This window comes from Ranitomeya variabilis, chromosome 2 (assembly GCF_051348905.1).
Source record: "Ranitomeya variabilis isolate aRanVar5 chromosome 2, aRanVar5.hap1, whole genome shotgun sequence".
In the NCBI taxonomy this organism is placed as follows: Eukaryota; Metazoa; Chordata; class Amphibia; order Anura; family Dendrobatidae; genus Ranitomeya; species Ranitomeya variabilis.
The window spans coordinates 165,631,368-165,651,160 of NC_135233.1; the positions used below are offsets into that span (position 1 = coordinate 165,631,368).

At 39.5% G+C, this 19,793-nt stretch overlaps 1 protein-coding gene across 1 annotated transcript in view; it reads left to right on the forward strand.

The window, feature by feature from the left end:
* TMEM87B (transmembrane protein 87B) overlaps positions 1-19,793 on the forward strand; it is a 55,529-nt gene that overhangs the window by 27,479 nt on the left and 8,257 nt on the right. The window contains exons 6-15 of the mRNA XM_077283146.1: positions 23-46; positions 1,418-1,514; positions 9,082-9,143; positions 10,723-10,906; positions 10,990-11,089; positions 12,016-12,109; positions 14,314-14,385; positions 15,487-15,595; positions 15,670-15,728; positions 16,476-16,579. Coding sequence (XP_077139261.1) covers positions 23-46; positions 1,418-1,514; positions 9,082-9,143; positions 10,723-10,906; positions 10,990-11,089; positions 12,016-12,109; positions 14,314-14,385; positions 15,487-15,595; positions 15,670-15,728; positions 16,476-16,579 — 905 coding nt within the window. The remainder of the gene's footprint in view (positions 1-22; positions 47-1,417; positions 1,515-9,081; positions 9,144-10,722; positions 10,907-10,989; positions 11,090-12,015; positions 12,110-14,313; positions 14,386-15,486; positions 15,596-15,669; positions 15,729-16,475; positions 16,580-19,793) is intronic.

Sequence of the window (19,793 nt, forward strand, 5' to 3'; positions counted from 1 at the left end):
TTTTTCCTCCGTTGTTTTTCAGAAACCTGGCCTCTTAAACTCAAAGGTAAGATTTATGTAACTTTCACGCAATATAGTGGATGCAAGGTATAAACATTAAGGACATTTATTAGCTAAAATACACCAAGATTCTGGTGGAACAACACAAAAAAAAAAATTGAGTACACGTGGAGCACTTTTCCTTTTGAAATTTTAATTTTTTTTTTCCCCTCCTCCTCCTTCCAAGAGCCATATTTTTTTTATTTTTCCATCTACATAGCTGTGTGACGGGTTGTTTTTTTGCAGGATGAGTTGAATTTTGAATGACTCCATCCATTTTCTCATGTGATGCACTGGAAAGTGGAAGAAAAAAATTCATAGTGCAGTGAAATAGCGATAAGATTTCTCAATTGTTTTTCTTTTATTTTTTTTTTAAATTTACGGTGTTCATTATGACATACATGACCTGAACATATGATTCTCCGGGTTAGTAGAATTATGGCGAATACCAAAACGTGCATTTTTTAAAAAAAATTTAAATTATGAATAAGTAATCTGAAATTTGTTCAAATAAATGAATAAATGATAGCTTGGCGCAATTTTCCTAGAGACATAACATTTTCAATTTTCATGGTAGATGTGAACAACCCAATTCTGACATTTTGATTATATATTTTTTTTCCTCGTTACTCCGTTTACCAATTTGGGTTAATGCATCATATAGTTTGATAGATCGGACTTTTACAGATGCAGCAATACCAAATATATGTATTTTTTGTAATTTTTGTTTATAGTTCTTAATTTTTAATCGGAAGAAAAAAAAGGTGATTTAAACTTTTTCATATTTTCTTTAATCGTATTTTTTTAATATATATATTTTTTTAAACTTTTATTGTATTTGTTAGCCCTCTTAGGGGGGCGGCAGGAACCCACATTCGTCTGATCACCTTTGCTATATACAGCAATATAATAATGCTGCTGTCTATAGCAAAAAACACGATCTCCTATGAACACGCGCCAAGTGGGCTTGATTCTTTAAGACTGGCATAATGAAGGTAGCGCACCAAGATGGCGCCTCTTTAATGAATTTGCTACACATTCCAACTGTCATGCACCACTGCTAGAAATGTGCGCCGTGCAGTGGCTGTCGTACATTTCTGTTGTAATTTGCCATTTTTTGTGCTAGGCCTAAGCCCTCACCCTGCCAACGCTCCACTCATTTTTCAATAAATTGGCGGGTGTGACCATGAGCTACTTCTCGCTAGTCTAAAAAGCCTATATTGTGCCTCCTAATAGAGCCATTATGGCATTGCTCATGTTATACCAGGTATTTGCCAATCCCCCCATTCTAAATTGTTTAAAATGAATCCAAATGAGCGTTAAATACATTTTTGGGATTCCTGATGTGGTATTAAAACCTTCATATGTTTGTGTTCAGCACCTGGATTATGTGGTCCAGACTCAGCAAGATGGACCCCATGCTCTTGTAGTCCGTGTGTCTTCAGATTCAAAGGATCAAAAATGGAGCTTAACAGGTATCAAGTGAAATTGGGTAACTCACTAGAAATATGTTGCTAAGTATCTGAATAATGAATTATCAAGCGAAGTCTCATGATTATAAAGGTCTTAAGGTACCGTCACACTAAACGATATCGCTAGCGATCCGTGACGTTGCAGCGTCCTCGCTAGCGATATCGTTTAATTTGACACGCAGCAGCGATCAGGATCCTGCTGTGATGTCGCTGGTCGCTGAATAAAGTCCAGAACTTTATTTGGTCGTCCGATCGCCGTGTATCGTTGTGTTTGACACCAAAAGCAACGATACCAGCGATGTTTTACACTGGCAACCAGGGTAAACATCGGGTTACCAAGCGCAGGGCCGCGCTTAGTAACCCAATGTTTACCCTGGTTACCAGCGTAAAAGTAAAAAAAACAAACAGTACATACTCACCCAGCGTCATACCTCCCCCAGCGTCTGCTTCCTGACACTGACTGAGCGCCGGCCCGAAAGTGAAAGCCGCTGTGCTGTTAGGGCCGGAGCTCAGTCAGTGTCAGGAAGCAGAAGCTGGGGGACGCTGGGTGAGTATGTACTGTTTGTTTTTTTTACTTTTACGCTGGTAACCAGGGTAAACATCGGGTTACTAAGCGCAGCCCTGCGCTTAGCAACCCGATGTTTACCCTGGGTACCCAGGGACCTCGGCATCGTTGGTCGCTGGAGAGCAGTCTGTGTGACAGCTCCCCAGCGATCAAACAGCGACGCTGCAGCGATCGGCATCGTTGTCGCTATCGCTGCAGCGTCGCTTAATGTGACGGTACCTTTAGACATTAGATTAATGTTGACTGAACCCACAAAGGGATAAATTGATTAAATTGACATCTGTGGGTTCAGTCAACATTAATCTAATGTGTTGGAAGAACTGGACAGATGCATTTGTTTTCCCTGGAGAATGGCTTCTGTCAGAGGCCTGTAATGATGACTTTTGCTGCCCTCCTCCTTTACAGAAAACATGCATGTGTTACCGAACTGGGCACCCATGTGTATAGGGATGGGAAAGATTTTTTAAATGTATTTATATTACTTATATAGCGCCATTAATTCCACAGCACTTTACAAACATTATTCACACTGTCCCCATTGGGGCTCACAATCTACAGTCCCTATCAGTATGTCTTTAGAATCTGGGAGGAAACCAGAGAACCTGAAGGAAACCCATGCAAACACGGGGAGAACATACAAACTCCTTGCAGATGTGGTCCTTGGTGGGATTTGAACCTAGGAACCCAGGGCTTCTCCAGGTGGTACTGTAACCCTCAAAAACGTAACATGATATACCCCTCTCAATCCCCTCTTTGTTGGAGGAAGTATAGAGAGATATGTAAATAGTCTCTTCAGAGAAGAGGACTAGAACTCTAATGCCACTTATTGGTAGTAGCAATCCTAAAAGTCAATGTTGACATTTTAACAAGCCTTGGCACATGACTTAGGATAAGAACCAAACCATAATCTCAATTTGTAGAAACTGTTTCGGGTACCGCCCCTCTTCAGTGCAAAGTGTGAGATCTGGTTTGGCTGAGTGAGAGGTGTCTGACCGAGATCCAAGTGGTAATTTAAGGGGTAACGATTGTTACTTCTTATAGGTGGCACTAGTGTTCTAGTCCTCTTCCTCTCTGAGGAGACAATTTGCATATTACATTTCCCAGAGGAGCATTGCAAGGCTTTAAAGTCTCCTCACCTTGGCATGGCAGGCTTGACATGCCAATCTCTGCAAGAAGAAATGTACCCCTTGTGGAGAGAGAGAAATTCTATCTCACAATTTTTGGAATTGTCCTATTTTAAAAAGAATGTGGCAAGATAACCAAGATCTCTTCTTTAAACTTACTAATACAAGAATCACACTTACTCCCCAACTAATACTATTTTCAATAGGATTAGAGGATTTACCAGTTAAGGTTCGCCATATTATATGTCAAATACTCTTTACAGTTAAATACTTAATAGCAACTAAATGGAAGCACCCTTATCCTCCAACACACAGAAATAAGACAGAATCTCACTACATAACATGTTTAAGTAGAACTTAAAAGATGCTCATTAAGGTGGAAGCTATGGATTAATAGGTTTACATGTATGTTAAGTATAAAAAAGTACATTAAAAGGTGATCAATATGGTTTTATGTAAATTGCACATTCAGAACTATTTGTTATACGTTACAATGTATTCAATTTATGTACCACTACCTCTCCTTTTTCATATCTATCTATCTATCTATCTATCTATCTATCTATCTATCTATCTATCTATCTATCTATCTATCTATCTATCTATCTACCCATTTACCTATAATTAGCCTTGCGTTTCCCTATTTTTGCCTATGTCCCTATTTTATTATACAAAAAAAGAAAAATATTTGAACAAGAGAGAGATTGATGTTAGCTTAATGAGTTGAGTACCGTAAGGCTGTGTGCACAGATTGTGTTTTTGCCGTGCATATTTGACACAAAACCTGAAGGTATTCTTGATGCCAGCAAAGTATACGAGACTCCTGAAGTCTCAGGCACACGTTGCTTATTTGTGACTTGCAGGTTTAAATCTTCAGAATGCCAATTCTTTCAGTGTTTTTGCAGGATTTTTTCACCTGTTGACTTCAATGAAGTCAGTCAAAAACTCTATAAAAAATTCAGGTAATAAATTATTGCAGGTTTTCTGCGTTGCTGTAGCGTTTTTTTTTACACCCAAAAAATTCAGCAATGTCAATTAAAGGAAAAGGAAAGGATGTAAAGTTACAAGCGGGAACTCCACGATTGTGTGTGTATGTGTATACAACACACACACGCCCCCCCATCCATCACTGGCAGATAAATAATTGCACAACCCCATGACATATTATAATTTTGCATCCTTCGGTGTCTTGCACGTGGAGGATATTGTACAGCTTTCTGTTAATCTAACAAATTTAAAAAATGACAGCCCTCCCCCCCCCCCCATTTTTTTGTAACCAGCAGAGGTAAGGAAGACAGCTGATGTTATCAGGCTTGGAATGTCCCTAGTTATTGGGCTCTTTCCAGCCTAAAAATACCAGCCTGCATCCACCCCGGAAATGGAGCATCACATGAGATTCTCCAATTCTGGTGCCTTGCTTTGGTTCTTCCGGATGCCCTGGTGCATTGGCAATTGGGGCAATGGTGCTTGGGGTTGACGTCCGCTGTGAAGTGTCCAAAAACACAGATTACATGAAGCCCTGGTGCTAACCCAGTAATAAAAGGAGAAACGCACAAAAAAAAATGCTTTGACATAAACTCTTCCCAACTCTTTCCCTGGTTCACCACTTTATTCCCACACACGTCTGAGGTAGTTCACTAAATCCAAAGTAGTCCACATATGAAAATAACATACACACGAAACACAGAGAAATACTTTCCCTTGGTCACCACTTTATTTATAAAAAAAATTCCCAAGCAGATCTGACGTAGTCCATCGATTCCTCTGCACAACACCTATGGAGCCAAGTTCTGACGCTCCATAGGTTTGCAGACAGCCACTTCTGGGTTACGTAGCACTGTGCGAGACCTGGCGACTCAGAAGAGTAGTGATGTCAGTAACTCAGTGACCTCACAGCTCTTCTGACCTTCCAGGTCACTTACAGCGCAGCATGATCCTGAAGTGGCTGTTTGCAAATCCTATGGAGTGTCAGAACGAGGCTCCATAGGCTTTGTACATTAGATGTGGAGGACTTCGTCGGACATTCGTGGGAATTTTTTATTTTTTTTTAAAAGTTGTGAACCAGCGAAAGTGTCGGGTAGTGTTTATTTCAATAAAGCATTTTTTTGTGTGTTTTCTTTTTATTACTGGTTTAGTAATTGGGGTGTCTGTTAGACACCTCTCCATTACTAGTACGAAGCCTTGATGACAGCTGTGTTTTCTCCTTCCCCCATGACAGCACCACGGGGAGAGGGGATCTGCCCTTCAGGGACAGGAAATCTACAGATAAAAGGGTGGTACCTCTCCCTCGCATCAGTTTGTTTTTTGTCCCTGACGGAGAACCTTCAGTTCGGCGTACCTGAAAGGTGAAGATCGGGATGAAGATGGTTCATAGACAGGGAGGCCCCTGCCACGGTGTTCTGAAGCCGCCACCGCTAGCACCAAGAGGTTTTACAGGGTAAGCGGGGGAGAGCGCAGCCGCTGCAACATATTCAAGTGCAGGGCTTCCGGGTGTCCAACCAGTGCACGCGTGTCGACGCGCCGAAGCGCCCCCTGATGACGCGGCCGGGAAAGTCATGTGACATGGAGGAACTTCCGGGTAAAGCTAGCATAGGCTTTCAGTATCCGTTGTTTCAGATGCTGCACATCTCGTATCGTAAGGCAATTGTCTATGCTGTGAAGTTACGAGATGTACAGCATCTGAAACAACGGATACTGGAAGCCTGTGCTAGCATTTCTTCTGCGGTGTTGCTATCAGTGTGTCAAGAGTGGGAGAAGAGGGTTGCATTGACAATCCAACACAATGGGCAGCACTTTGAACACATTTTAGTAGTGAGTGGTCATAAACTTGTAAATAACTCATGAAAGAATAGAGTTATGTTAAAACCAAGCACACCATTGTTTTTCTTGTGTAATTCTCAATAAGTTTGATGTGTCACATGACCCTCTTCCCATTGAAAAAAAATAAGGTTTGATCCAAAATGTCCGACTTCGAGATGGCTGCCATGGTCACCACCCATCTTGAAAAGTGTTCCCCTCCCATATACAAATGTGCCACAAACAGGTAGTTGATATTACCAACCATTCCCATTTTATTTAGGTGTATCCATATAAATGGCCCACCCTGTATGTCAAAGAAGTTTATTAACATACACATATCATGAGAGTAAATAGAGATACTTAACACATATAGACCAGATGAGTAAAGGTGACAACAATTTACAGGGACACTGGGCACTGCAAGTGTCTAGTGGCATTCACACAAAACACATTGCAGGGTAGACGCAGCAAATCTAAAATGTAACAGTGGTAAATCTATAGAGTATTAGTGGGTCCATGAAACAATCCCTAATATAGTCATAAAATGTGAAATAAACCCAGGGGCTCAATTTTTACACCTCAATCAGGCTGGGAAAAGAGACAGACCCACAAAATCATCTATAAGTAAAGTGCCGCAAATAGTGCTACCAACAAGTTGCTTACCCATGTGGGGACTTCAGTGTCAACCTGTTACATCCTCGACGCACATTTCACATGGTGGGCTTCCTCGGGGGGCTGTGTGAAAAAGGGGTTGGAATGATGCCTGGTGACCAGCACCTTAAAAGTTTAGGTAGCAGCTCTAGGAGCCTTATACAATCAAGACATAGCAGGAAATACATCTGTAGCATGATTTATTAGAGCCTCTGCAAGATCTAGGCCTATTATAAGCCTGAAATTAGCGCCATAGGATCTAAATTTAGTCCTATCAGCCCTAACAGGTCCTCCCTTTGAACTCTTGGATTCGGTCCCTGTGCCCCTTAAAACGGTCCTTCTAGTGGCTCTGTCATCAGCCCAGAGAGTAAGCGACATTCAGGCCACCCTTCACTAAGATCCTAGAGGATAGGGTAATTTTAAAACCTGATCCTGCTTACTTGTCTAAGGTAGAATCTCTGTTCCACAGGTCCCAAGAGGTAGTCCTTTCCTTCCTTTTGTTCTAACCCCAAAAATATGGAGGAAGAAAAATTCCACACCTTAGATTTAAAAAGTTGTTTGGTTCAGTACTTAGAGTCCACCCAGGGGTGTATGAAGGAAAGGTCTCTGTTCATATGCTTTCTGGGGCATGGGAAAGGGACTCGAGGCCTCCAAAATTACCTTGGCAAGATGGATAAAAGATGCAATACCGTTGGCCTACTCATCTAGTGTGAATGTCGCCCCAGAGGGTCTGAGAGCTCGTTCTACAAGAGCAATGGCAACCTCCTGGGCAGAAAGGTCGGAGGTATCAATAGAGCAGATCTGTAAGGCTGCCACTTAATCATCATCTGCTACCTTTTTCAGGCACTGTCTGCTGGTCCTAACCTCTTCATCGGTCCTAACCTCTTCATCTGACCTAACCTTTGGGAGAAGGGTTCTATAGGCTGTGGTCGCTCCCTAAGATACATTTATCTGTAATTCTCTCTGTGGTGCTGTCATGGAAGAAGGAGAAAGACAGTTACTTACCGGTAACGGGATTTCTCAGCGTCCATGACAGCACCTGTTTATTCCCTCCCGTCACCTGTGGGTGAGTACGCTTTCACTGTTTGTGGTGTGATTTATGCATAAACACGGTGTTTTCTGATTAGTATGATATGCTCTGTAAACCAACTGATGCGAGGGAGAGGTACTGCCCTTTTATCTGTAGATTTCCTGTCCCTGAAGGGCGGATCCCCTCTCCCTGGTGCTGTCATGGGCTCTGAGGAATCCGGCTACCGGTAAGTAACTGTGTTTTGGACACTTTACAGCTGACATCAACCCTGGGCACCATTATCCCGATTGCCACCACACTAGGGCAATCGGGAACAGCCTTTCAAAGTGCCAGAATTGAAGCATCATCACATGATGCTCCTATACTGGATCGGATGATGGCTGGTATTGTTAGGCTGGGAAGGGCCCAATACCCAAGGACCTTCCCAGTCTCAGCTGTCTGCTTTAACTTTGCTGGTTGCAAAAAATGGGGGGACCCCACATTGTTTTTTTTTTTTTGTTTTTTTCATTAGGTTAAGTAGAAAATTTTACAATAAGCTCAACACACAAGGCACTAATTTGTCTTGGGGTTGTGAAATCATATATCTGCTGGATACCTGTCTGTTTGTCTATCTATTTTCTATCGATCTATATCTGTTATACAAGCTCTCTTTTTTTCAACTAGCTTTATAAGCTACAAATAGCAATCATTGCTGAACAAAAACGCAGGTGAAAAATGCATGTAAAAACGCATCAAAAATGTGCGTATTGTGTGCTGCATTTTTCCTGCCAAGAGATTCCAAGAGTTGCAGAGATGGTGCAAAAATGTCTGCATCCAAATACTCGACATGTGCACATAACTTAATAGTTATAATTTGTTATTAATATGCAGTTTAATTTCTTAGCTTTTCTATCCTACCACTGCCTTCTGTTAATTAAAGGGGATCTGTCAGCAAGTTTTTGCTAGCTCATCTAAGAGCAGTGTAATGTAGGCAAAGGGACCCTGAATTCAGTGATGTGTCACTTAGTTTACTGGGTGCATCTGTTTGACACAATCAGAGCTTTTAGATTTATAATGAGGTAGAACTGAGAACGCTAACCCCCCACCACCACCAGGCTCTCCATGTACATAGACAATGATGTGCTTATCGCAGGGGGAGGAGGCCGGACTATTGTAGGTTAGCAATGTTAATCTTTTCGTGATAAATCCTTTCACAGTAAACAGAACTCACTTTAACAAGTGACACATCCCTGAATTCTGTGTTTCAGCCTTTGACACTTTACCTTTGAACCCTGTATTTGCAATTAGGACGCAGTGGTGCTGATTCCAGTGCCGTACACAAATGTGGGACCCCAAAGCTGTATAATGTCATGTGAGAATGAGGAGTGAATATACACAAGCCTTCTGTTTCTTCCCTGACAGTGTCTACCTCAATGGAAGGCCCTCATGGGTACATCTCTGCCTCAGAATGGCCGTTGATGATTGTAAGTAAATAATCGTTGCAGTCTCTGCTTATAGACACACTTATAGTGTGCCAATAGGGAAACTGACAGTTGAGTCATGCTTTTGCGGTGTTTAAAGAAAACATAGCTTAAAATGCCAGCTCGCCAAAGGGGACTTCATAGTCCTAGGCTAGGGTCTTCCTGCCCAGCTATACTATGGTTAACAGCAGCACCCATGGGAGATATTTCTAGGTATACATTTTTATTCTTCTGCACAACAGTTCACCACAGTGGTAAATAACAATATAGTGCAGGAAAAGGCAAAAAATCTCTTTACAAGCGATTTCTTAACGTTTTGACCCGAGCCCAGATCTTTCTCAAACTCGCTAAAAGTAAAAACAACAATCAGTGTATTGTACAAAACAGAGCTGACAATAATTCACAGATAATAATACAAAAGTAACAGTGGCAAAAGTACCATAAATAACAAACTCTCTAACTTTCAATCAAAATAAAAAAAAGGGGGAGAATAAGGTGGCGCCCCATGGTTAACAATGTAAGCGGCGAGATATTTACCACAAAAAGGTCTTTAAACCATTAAAAGTGCTATACTGAGCCATTCACACGCATATGGGGGGAAATAGGATTTAAATGAGGCGAATACATGCCAAAAAAGGCTCCACATAAGGAAATAAGCGCATTTAGCACTTTGGTGATAGTGGGTTGCCTGGTGGTCTCAATGGAGCTGGAGATTAGGCAAGGGTATAATGAGTAAGGGGAATGCCCACAGTATTCATAAAGTGGGTTGTGGCACATAGTGTCATCAGGACAATAATGTGGTGTGGAGGGAGGATATGCATGGGGGCAGTGGTTTAAATAGGATGCTGCCTCAGGTAATTGTCGGCGTTGACAACCCGGAAATAATCCGAGTGCGCCAGGCCAAGGCTCCGAGCTTCCTGTGTCAGACCGAGGCTTGGAACGCATGGAAGTCCGCGCATGCGCAGAACCTCCGGCCGTGTTCTCGTATATGTTGTCAGCTGAGGGCTATGTGTGGATGTCCCTGTGCGCGATCCAGGGGAGTGGGGGAATGGACAGGTTCTGCAGATCGGGCGAAAGGATGGTAGTTTACTGACAATGAAAATGATGTATTGCAGTGGAACAAATATATAGAAGGGAAAATGAATGTCAAAAATGAAGTGGTGGTGAAACCAAAGGAAAAGCAATGGTAGAACAATGATCCAGACAATGCAATAAGAATAAAAATAGAGATGAAATTAAATGAATGATTTTTTATTTTTTTTTTAATTAAAAATTTTTCAAAATAAAAATAAAGGGGAAGTAGAAAACTGAAAAAAAAAAATGGAAAATCGAAGGAAAAATAAAGGGGAGTCTCTAATGCAAAAACTGAAAAAGAACAATGAATAAGTATAAAAACAGATGAAATAGTGAAAATAATAAAAACATTACATTTTATTTTTTATTTTTTTTTATATTTATTTTCACACTTTCATCCGATGGGATACAACAACAAATACATAATTCACACGACTCTGTAATTACATAAATACATGACTGACACGACAGGGTATCAGCAGCACATGAATTCCTTCTATCTTTGCAGTTCTACATGGTGATGTGCATTATGTACATTGTGCTTGGACTGATGTGGTTCGTCTGGTCGGCCTGCTATTGGAAGGACTTGTTAAGGATCCAGTTTTGGATCGCAGCTCTTATTTTCCTAGGAATGCTGGAAAAAGCCGTGTTTTATGCTGAATATCAGAATATAAATAGCATCGGAGTGTCCTGTAAGTTATTTTCCTAGAAATATACCATACATTACAATTTCACAAGCACATGTTTAATTGCTGTTTTATTTCCCTCTTTGTAGCTACTGGTCTGCTGGTATTTGCAGAGTTGGTATCTGCTGTTAAAAGAACACTGGCTCGGTTATTAGTTACCATTGTCAGCTTGGGATATGGTATAGTAAAGTAAGTAATTTTTTTTTTAAGGCCTTCTAACTTTGCAATCTGGATGTCTGCTTTTTTCATGTCCTTAATGTGTTAGTACCCATAATAAATTCAGTTCCTTTACCTCCAACCAACAATCAGACAAAATTCACACTTTTTTGGAGAAAAAGACAATGACTGGAGAATCTCTTTACTTAAACATATGTTCATCACATTAAAAAAAAGTTTTTAATGTTCTCTAACAACTTGCATTTAATTTTCTATATCCCATATTGTGTTGGTTTTCTTTGGGCCATTTATCTGTTTGTGCACAATTTATATGTTTGTACGGATCAAAAATACTTCATTATGCTGGAAGAATGGGACATCTTAGGAGGAGGTCTTCAACGCTTGTGGGTGCTCAAAGTGGGAGAACTGTAGACAAACTTTCCTTTTGCAATGAGATCCATCTGCCCTACCATTTTTATTTTCCACTTTTTAAAAAAACCACCTCCTAATTCAGATCTTGAAGTCTAGACCTCATTTTAAATTGTAGTATTATTTGAGACTTGTTTAGCAGTTTGCGATAAGGTCATCTCATCATCCTCGTGAGTAAGAGTCATAACGATTGGTAATTACTAGGGTGGCTTACCATGCACTAGGGTTAGACCAGAAGTATATGTGACAAGAACATTGAACCCTTTATGAAAATTATGCTGTCAAGTGCATGAAACAAATCCTGCATTATTTCTCTATATTGGGAAAGTCCTTTTCCCTTTTGGTAAGAGTTTGCCGTGTTCAGAGTTCACACCATGAGCATAGCAGAAATGGAAGAAAAAATAATAGGCAGGCAGCCTATTTAACACTTCAAAACCTCGGCAAATATTACAATATCGGTAATATTGCAATAAATACGTCTCCATTTCATTGTATATTAAATTGTCATCTGTTCTTGTTTCCTTGGGCAGGCCTCGATTAGGTGCCGTCATGCATCGTGTGGTTGGGATGGGCGTCCTGTACTTGGTATTCGCTACTGTTGAAGGAGTAATGAGAGTCATTGGGGTAAAATGTCTTTCTTTTGATAATGTTTGTAGGTTTTGAGTGTTGCTTTCACCAATCTGCTTCTGCTGTTTGCACAATATCCGAGCCTTATTGGTAGCACTCCATTTTCAGCACTGATTAGTGTTAAGCTGGCCATATGCATTAGATGTTTGTCTGCCAAGCGAAAGATGGACTGACCTCTATCTCTCCATGCTCCCTCATACACATGAACGCTCAACTTGGCCAAGCATGCTTGTTTTCTCAACAAAGAGAATGGTGAAAGCTGCTGCCGGACAGCAATGGCTGGGGTTGCCTGAAAACAAAAGGATTTAAAGTCCAACTGCCCGATCCTTCTCTGCCTGGCATTATTGATGGGGAAGACTCTGGAGGCCCGAATAGACATCAGCTGATCAGCGAGTTTGACCAACTTTAATTTACTGTGCTTGGGGTCTTCAGCAAATACCTTGGTTTAAAGCCATGACATCTCCAGCTGACCTTTATTTTTCTATTGGCAGATATCTGCATTCTACACTCATTACTGCATTGATTTCTCAGGACAAATATACACATCCGCAAGAAATTGCTGAACAATTTGCGGGGATTTTACTCTGCCTTACATAATTTGCAGGATTATAGAGATGCAATTCAACCAAAAACTATAGAAATAAACAAATTTCTTTCTAGAAACTAAATACAGATCAATTATCATTGCTAAACATCCCGATTTGAACACACGAAACTGACAAAGCTATAAAAACATTAAAGGAAAGTAAATCACCTGGACCAGACGGTCTACTTAATGAATATTATAACATTTTCAGTCACCATCTTTTAGATCCTCTAACGTGTATGTTTAATACAGCCATCAATGAAGGTAAAGTCCCAAAGGAATCCTTACAGGCCACTGTAGTGGTTATTCCAAAATCGACTAATGATCCAGAGGTAATCCCAAGTTACAGGCCTACATCCCTCTTAAATTTGACATCAAGATTTAAGCCAAAATAATCTCAGGTTACTTGTCCCTCTGCAAAAGTCCAAGTGAATAATATATCATCTAACTCATTTTCTATCTGCAACGGGATGCGGCGAGGTTGCCCATTATCCCCACTCTTATTCGACCTAATCATGGAACCTTTTGCCGAAATCATTAGAACAAATTACTTAATAAAGGGAATACCATTTAACTTTAGGCAACATGAAATAAGTCTATTCGTGGATGACGCCCTAATTTTTACCACTGACCCTACCAATTCATTGAATTTCCCTATAACTGGGAAAAACGGCATATCCCATATTTAGGAATTATAATTACCAATTCTTTACATAAGGTAATAGATGTAAATCTGAATCTCCTACAAAACAGATTAAAAAAAAATATTGAGAATTTTGATAAAACAAATACCTCATGACTTGGTAGGATTGTCTTGTACAGTGTCGTGCAAATTAATTGGGTCAAAGCAATCAAACACATATTTTTGAATATTTAATAATAAAATGTTATAATGCACTGTTACATACTAATTCTGAAAATTACCTTTTTCCACTGTCTAGTTGACAAAGATGTATTTATTATATATTAAAACTGGTTTGAATCACTGACTGGTAACCAATGATTTGTCCCAATTAATTTGCACAGCACTGTATAATATGATAATCCAACCAAAACTTCACTATATCTTTAGAACTGTTCCAATTCATATTCCAGATATACGGATTAAGAACTTCCATAAGCAAAAGTAAACATTTATTTGGAATAAAAAATCACCAAGAGTAGCCAAATCATTACTATATAAGAACAAAAGAAATGGAGGCATTGGTCTCCCAACTCTACAGGCCTACTGTGAAGCTAATATAATGCAGAGCAGGAAATGGCTTATAGATTTATCAATAAACATCATTATTTTCTGCCAGTGTCTCCCTTAGGCGCTCGTATTGTTGCAAATTTACTATACCAATCCCTCCTCTAGCACTAACCTTTTTTTTTTTTTCTCTTGATTCTTCTTGGAGAAAAAAAAATCTTCTTACTTACTTGTTTAATTGAACACATTTTAGATCGCTGTTATGTTTTATTACTCACCTTATTGACTATAACTATAATCGCCTTCCCAAATATTGTTAAAAAATCCCCCAAATATAAAGAATATTATTGATTTCTCAGGACAAATCTCATGGCTGCTTTTTCTGCATGTAATTGTAATATAATGAATGCTTTTTTTTAATTCCAGGCAAAAGAATCCGAATTGGTGTTGCTGGCAAGTATCCCACTAGCTCTCCTGGACTCTATGTTGTGCTGGTGGATATCCTTTACTATTCAAACTCATACCACTTTAGGAAGAAGGAACACACGTACTGTTTCTTGATGGGGTTTGGTGTGCTTTCAGATGTGATCTTATTAGATAAATGTGCTTACTATTCATTGTGTAAATTTATGAAATCTACAAATTACTGTATTTAAAAATGATGTTTTCTTATCGCTGGAAAATTACTTAAGTGCTGGCCCTTACAGATGTATTTACCACGAAAGATTATCATTAACAAGCATTCTTAAAAATTGTAAACTAACTGCCAATTATTCAATGAATGAGCAAAGTGCTCTTTCGTTGGGTAAAATGATGTTTTTTTGCATCACAAGAGATCATCATTTTCAAGCAGTCCTGTGTTAACAAGGCCAGTGCTTGTGAGAACAATGTTTGGGAGACTAAAACTTAACATTTAATTGTTTTTATTAAAATCCTACAAACCCGATATAGCCATATATAAGACACATTCTAAAACTCCTAAGACAAATCAGGGTGTCTAGAGTTTCCAGATTGCTAGTGACAAGGTCACAGAAACCACAAATACTTCTAGCTTTACCAAAAGTAAGCTTATAACTTGTCAACTAAACATGCCATAACAATTCGCGTATTAATCAGATTCGGTTATAAGGGTCAAGAAAAGAAAAGGTCTCGCCCAGTTCCTATCGAAGGTTCACCGGTATCCCGAGAGGTCTTCTCAAATGACTTAGGAGAAGGACATGCTCTTAGTGTTTGAATTGTAGATCTCTCTTTGAAGTTTTTTTTATAACCTCCCCTCCTACCCCCTAAAAAACAAACAATATTCTGCAGTTTATTTTAAAACATTTTCACACCAGAAATATTACCCTCATCTTTGTTAATCTGGAGAAAAGTTTGACATCCTTGTGTAATATGCTAGGTAGTAGCACGTACAAAAATTTGTAGTATAATGTAACACTATCTGAATTCCTTTATTTCTGAGCTGAGTTGATGTTATGCTGCAGTCCATCTGCTTGAATTATGATTTTTTTTTTAAATCAGTTTGTATGTTGCATTATGTTCCTTTTTTGTGTATTTCTAGTCTTAGTTGTGACTGATGTACTTTCCTTAGCCCATATATACATATTTGTAAGTTTGGCACAAACAATGAAGATACTAAAGTTAAGAAAGAATGTAGTGAAATATTCGTTATACAGACACTTTACCAACACTTTGATTTTTGCTATATTGGGTAAGTTTTAAGTTCCCTTTTTTTATGGTTTTAAAAGCTTTTCCTTTCCTAATTTGTATTGTCTTTTCCCAAAGCTTCTGTAGCATTCATGGCTTGGACTACTACAAAGTTCCGATTGGCAGATTGTCCATCTGTAAGTATGATATGTATACATATGAATGCCGAACTCTCTTGCTAACGCAGTAAATTGTATTAGTTAATTTTGGATGTTTTAGAAGGAAGCTTTATGTTTATACAATAATACTATGTTGAATTATTACATCTAATGTTTTGTGCTTGTGGTTAACCACTGCCAGTCCTGTCTGGCTGCAAATTAATCCACTGTCCCCATTGAAGGCACATGCACACTAGAGCAAACCGAACATTCATGTTTATGTGGAGGCCGGGAAACATGGCTGTTGGCTGACCACTAGCTATGTTCCTACGATCAGTAAACGCGTCCAACCCGCAGCATCCAGCTGCTGATTTCAAGAAATCCCATGCCCACTATGCGTGCACAGACACCCACGGCTCACCCGTGGAGACGGACATGTGGCACGTCTCTCCAGACCGCAGCATGATAATTTTACCAATAGAATGTATTGGACCGGTGAATCAAAACGGCTTAGTGAACACATGCGGATTCACCTGTGTTAATAGACGGCAGCGCCTTGGATGCAGTGATGAACATGCGCTGCGTCCACAGCGCTGCTGTTCTGGATCGTGGGCACATAGCCTAAGGAGGTGTATTTGAAACTTAAGCAAGACATTATCTCCCATTAAGAGTTAAAAAAAAAATATATATATATATCTACTTGGTCTTATGTAGTTAGGCATAAATAGGCTCCTTCTAGTTGTCTTCCTTTTGTGATTCCAATGTTCTTCTTAATATCTGTTACAGGACTGGATGGAGCTCTGGGTGGATGACGCTTTCTGGAGGTTCCTGTTCTCTGTTGTGTTATTGGTTATTATGTTTCTGTGGGGGCCATCTGCAAACAACCAAAGGTACATTTCCAAGCACTGTACAAGCTGCGTACATTTTAACTACTTTGCTGCTCCCTGCTACTTTTTTTATGAAGAGTCTAGAACATTTCTATGGCGAGGCTAAAAAAAGATTTGTATATTCGAAAATCCAATTCCACTGCGTACACATTTAAATGACAGATTCAGCCATTAAATCTGAAAATAGGCTCATAACTGTTTTAGTAGTAATCCTTAGCTACTCCACAAGAAGCTCATACCAAAAGAAAGGAGTTCTTTTAGCTAAAATATATTTTTTATTAGGTGTACATAAATAGTGTTTTAATAAATCAAAAACATAAGACAAAAACAGGACACTGGCAACATAGCAGTACATGTGACATTGTAAAGATAGCTACAATGAATATGGATGTATAAGACTACAAATAATAGACACAGTGATCAGAAACTATTTTATAAACAGGCACACGTACATATGTATGTGTAATATATATTATAAATATTAGTTTTATATTAAATTTTTATCTTATTAATAATTCAGTCTGTTCACAAGCTTGGATACATTTTTAATTGTTTAATGCTGTTTGTAAGGGTATGTGGCTCACGTTGCAGATTTCCTGCAGATCTTGCAGTGTTTATTTCTGCTCAGAAATGCAGATCCGTAAGTGATTTAGGGTCTGTGCACACGTTGCGGATTTGGCTGCGGAACCGCAGCGGATTTGGCCCTGCGGGTTCGCAGCAGTTTTCCACGTGGTTTACAGTACCATGTAAACCTATGGAAAACCAAATCCGCAGTGCACATGCTGCGGAAACGCTGCGTTTTTTTTCCCCGAGCATGTCAATTCTTTGTGCGGATTTCACAGTGTTTTCCACCTGTTCCAAAATTGGAATCCGCAGGTGTGAAAACGCTTGTGAAATCTGGACAAAAACCGCGGTAAATCCGGAGGTTTTTCAGAATTTGTATGGAAAAATCTGCACACGAATCCGCAACGTGTGCACATACCCTTACAGTACAATGTAAATCAATGGCAAAAAAAAAAAGTTTTGCTAATGGTGCGGAAAAATCTGCACGGAAAACGCAGCAGATTCAAAAAAGGACCAGGTCAATTCTTTTTGCAGATATGGTGCGGTTCTGCACCCATTCCATAATAGAAATCTGCAGGGATAAAAAAAGGAAGAAATCCGCACACAAATCTGCATCGTGTGCACATACCAAAAAAGGCGCAGATTCTGACCTGCGTTTTCTGTCAAGAAATGCAGAATCTGGACAGAAAATTCCACAGTCAACGTGTGCACATAGCCTAAAGGTTACCAGCCAACCCTGCAGACTAGCAGATCAGCAGGTCATCATCTATCCTGTGATAACTTGCAACATTGAGAATAAACCTTTTAACCCATCAACAACCGCCGATACGCATTAAAACGGGAGTCGTTAAGGGTACTTATTCCCTCATTGCCATTCTAAAATGGCGATCGGGAATAAGGGAAAAGCGCCGCCCGGCAGCAGCATTTCCTGCTGGTGTCAGCTGTACATGACAGCTGACGCCCTGCATTATTGGACCCGACCTGTTTTGCGACCGATTGAGCCCAACTAACCACTTAAATACCGCTGTCAATCGCAACAGCAGTATTTAAGTTGTTACAAGGGGTGTCACAGGACCCCCCTTAGTAACAATCGGACCCCCACGATGAGAATCATGGGTCCCGATGGTTACCATGGTACCTTAAGGTCCGCAATAATGAGTCTCACAGGCACAGTCAATGAGACAATTGATTAAAGTTAAAGTTATGGATGTCCCACAGTAAAACAGTGTACAAAAGTATAACAAAGTCAAAACATGTAAAAAAATGCAAAAAAAGTGTACATATCACGAAAATCCGTTTCGCCAATCAAAACGCAGAGTTTGTGGTAAAACAAAAATAAACAAAAAAAATGGGGTTTCTGCTGTTTTAACATGTCGGGCATTCACATTTCACATGACATAGCATTCACAATCTATAGCAGGCAAATAGCGCTCATTCCCAGCTCTGCCTTGTGCCCAAGCAGAAGTTTTTGATCACATATGGGGTATAGTTGCATTCGGGACAAATTGCAAAACAAATTATGGGGTCCGTTTTCCATTGTGAAATTACAAATTTGACAATAAAACAACATTTTCATGAAAAAAAAAAAAATGAACATTTTCAATATGATGACCTAATGTTATCAAATTCTGTGTAGTACCTGTGGGTTCAAAATGCTCACTATACCTCTGGATAAAATCCTTGAGTGGTGTAGTTTCCAAAATGGGGTCACTTGTGTTTTTTTCACAGCTCTACATTATGAACTTCTGTGAAATACCTGGGGGTTCAAGGTGCTCACCACACATCTAGATACATTCCTTAAGGGATCTAGTATCCACAATAGGGTCACTTGTGCGGAGTTTCCACTGTTTAGGCCCATCCAGCTATTTTTGTGTTCAAAAAGTCAAGCTATGCTCCTTCCCTTCTGAGCCCTGCCGTGCGCCCAAACAGTGGTTTTCCCCCACATATTGGTTATCGGCGTACTCAGGAGAAATTGCACAGCATATTTTAAGGTCCATTTTCTCCTGTTACCCTTGTGAAAATAACAAATTTAGAGATAATTTAAAATATTTGTGAAAAAAATGAAATATTCATTTTTTCCTTCCACATTGCTTCAGTTCCTGTGAAGCACCTGAAGCGTTGTTAAACATCTTTAATGTGGTTTTGAGCACCTTGAGGGGTTTAGTTTTAGAATGGTGTCACTCAAATGTGATGAGGTCCCTAAAAAAAAAAAAAAAAAAAAGGGTTTGTAAATTTTGTTGGAAAAATGAGGAAGTGCTGGTCAACTTTTAGTCCTTCTAACTTCTGAACCAAAAAAAATTTGTGCTGATGTAAAGGAGACATTTGGGAAATGTTGTTTATTAAATATTTTGTGTGACACGCTCTCTGATTTAAGGACATAAGAATTAAAATTCAGAAAATTGCAATTTTTCACCAAATTTCTATTTAATTTTTTTAACAAATAAATGCAAATTAGCACTATCAGTAAGTACAATATGTCACAAAAAACAATCTCAGAGTCAGTGGGATCCGTTGAAGCGTTCGAGTTATTATCACAGAATATGACACTGGTCAGAATTGTAAGATTTGGCTTGGTCATTAATGTCAAAATTGGCACTGTTTTTAAGGGGTTAAGCACAATTGTTGTTTAGGCTGATAGAATCCTCTGTACTCA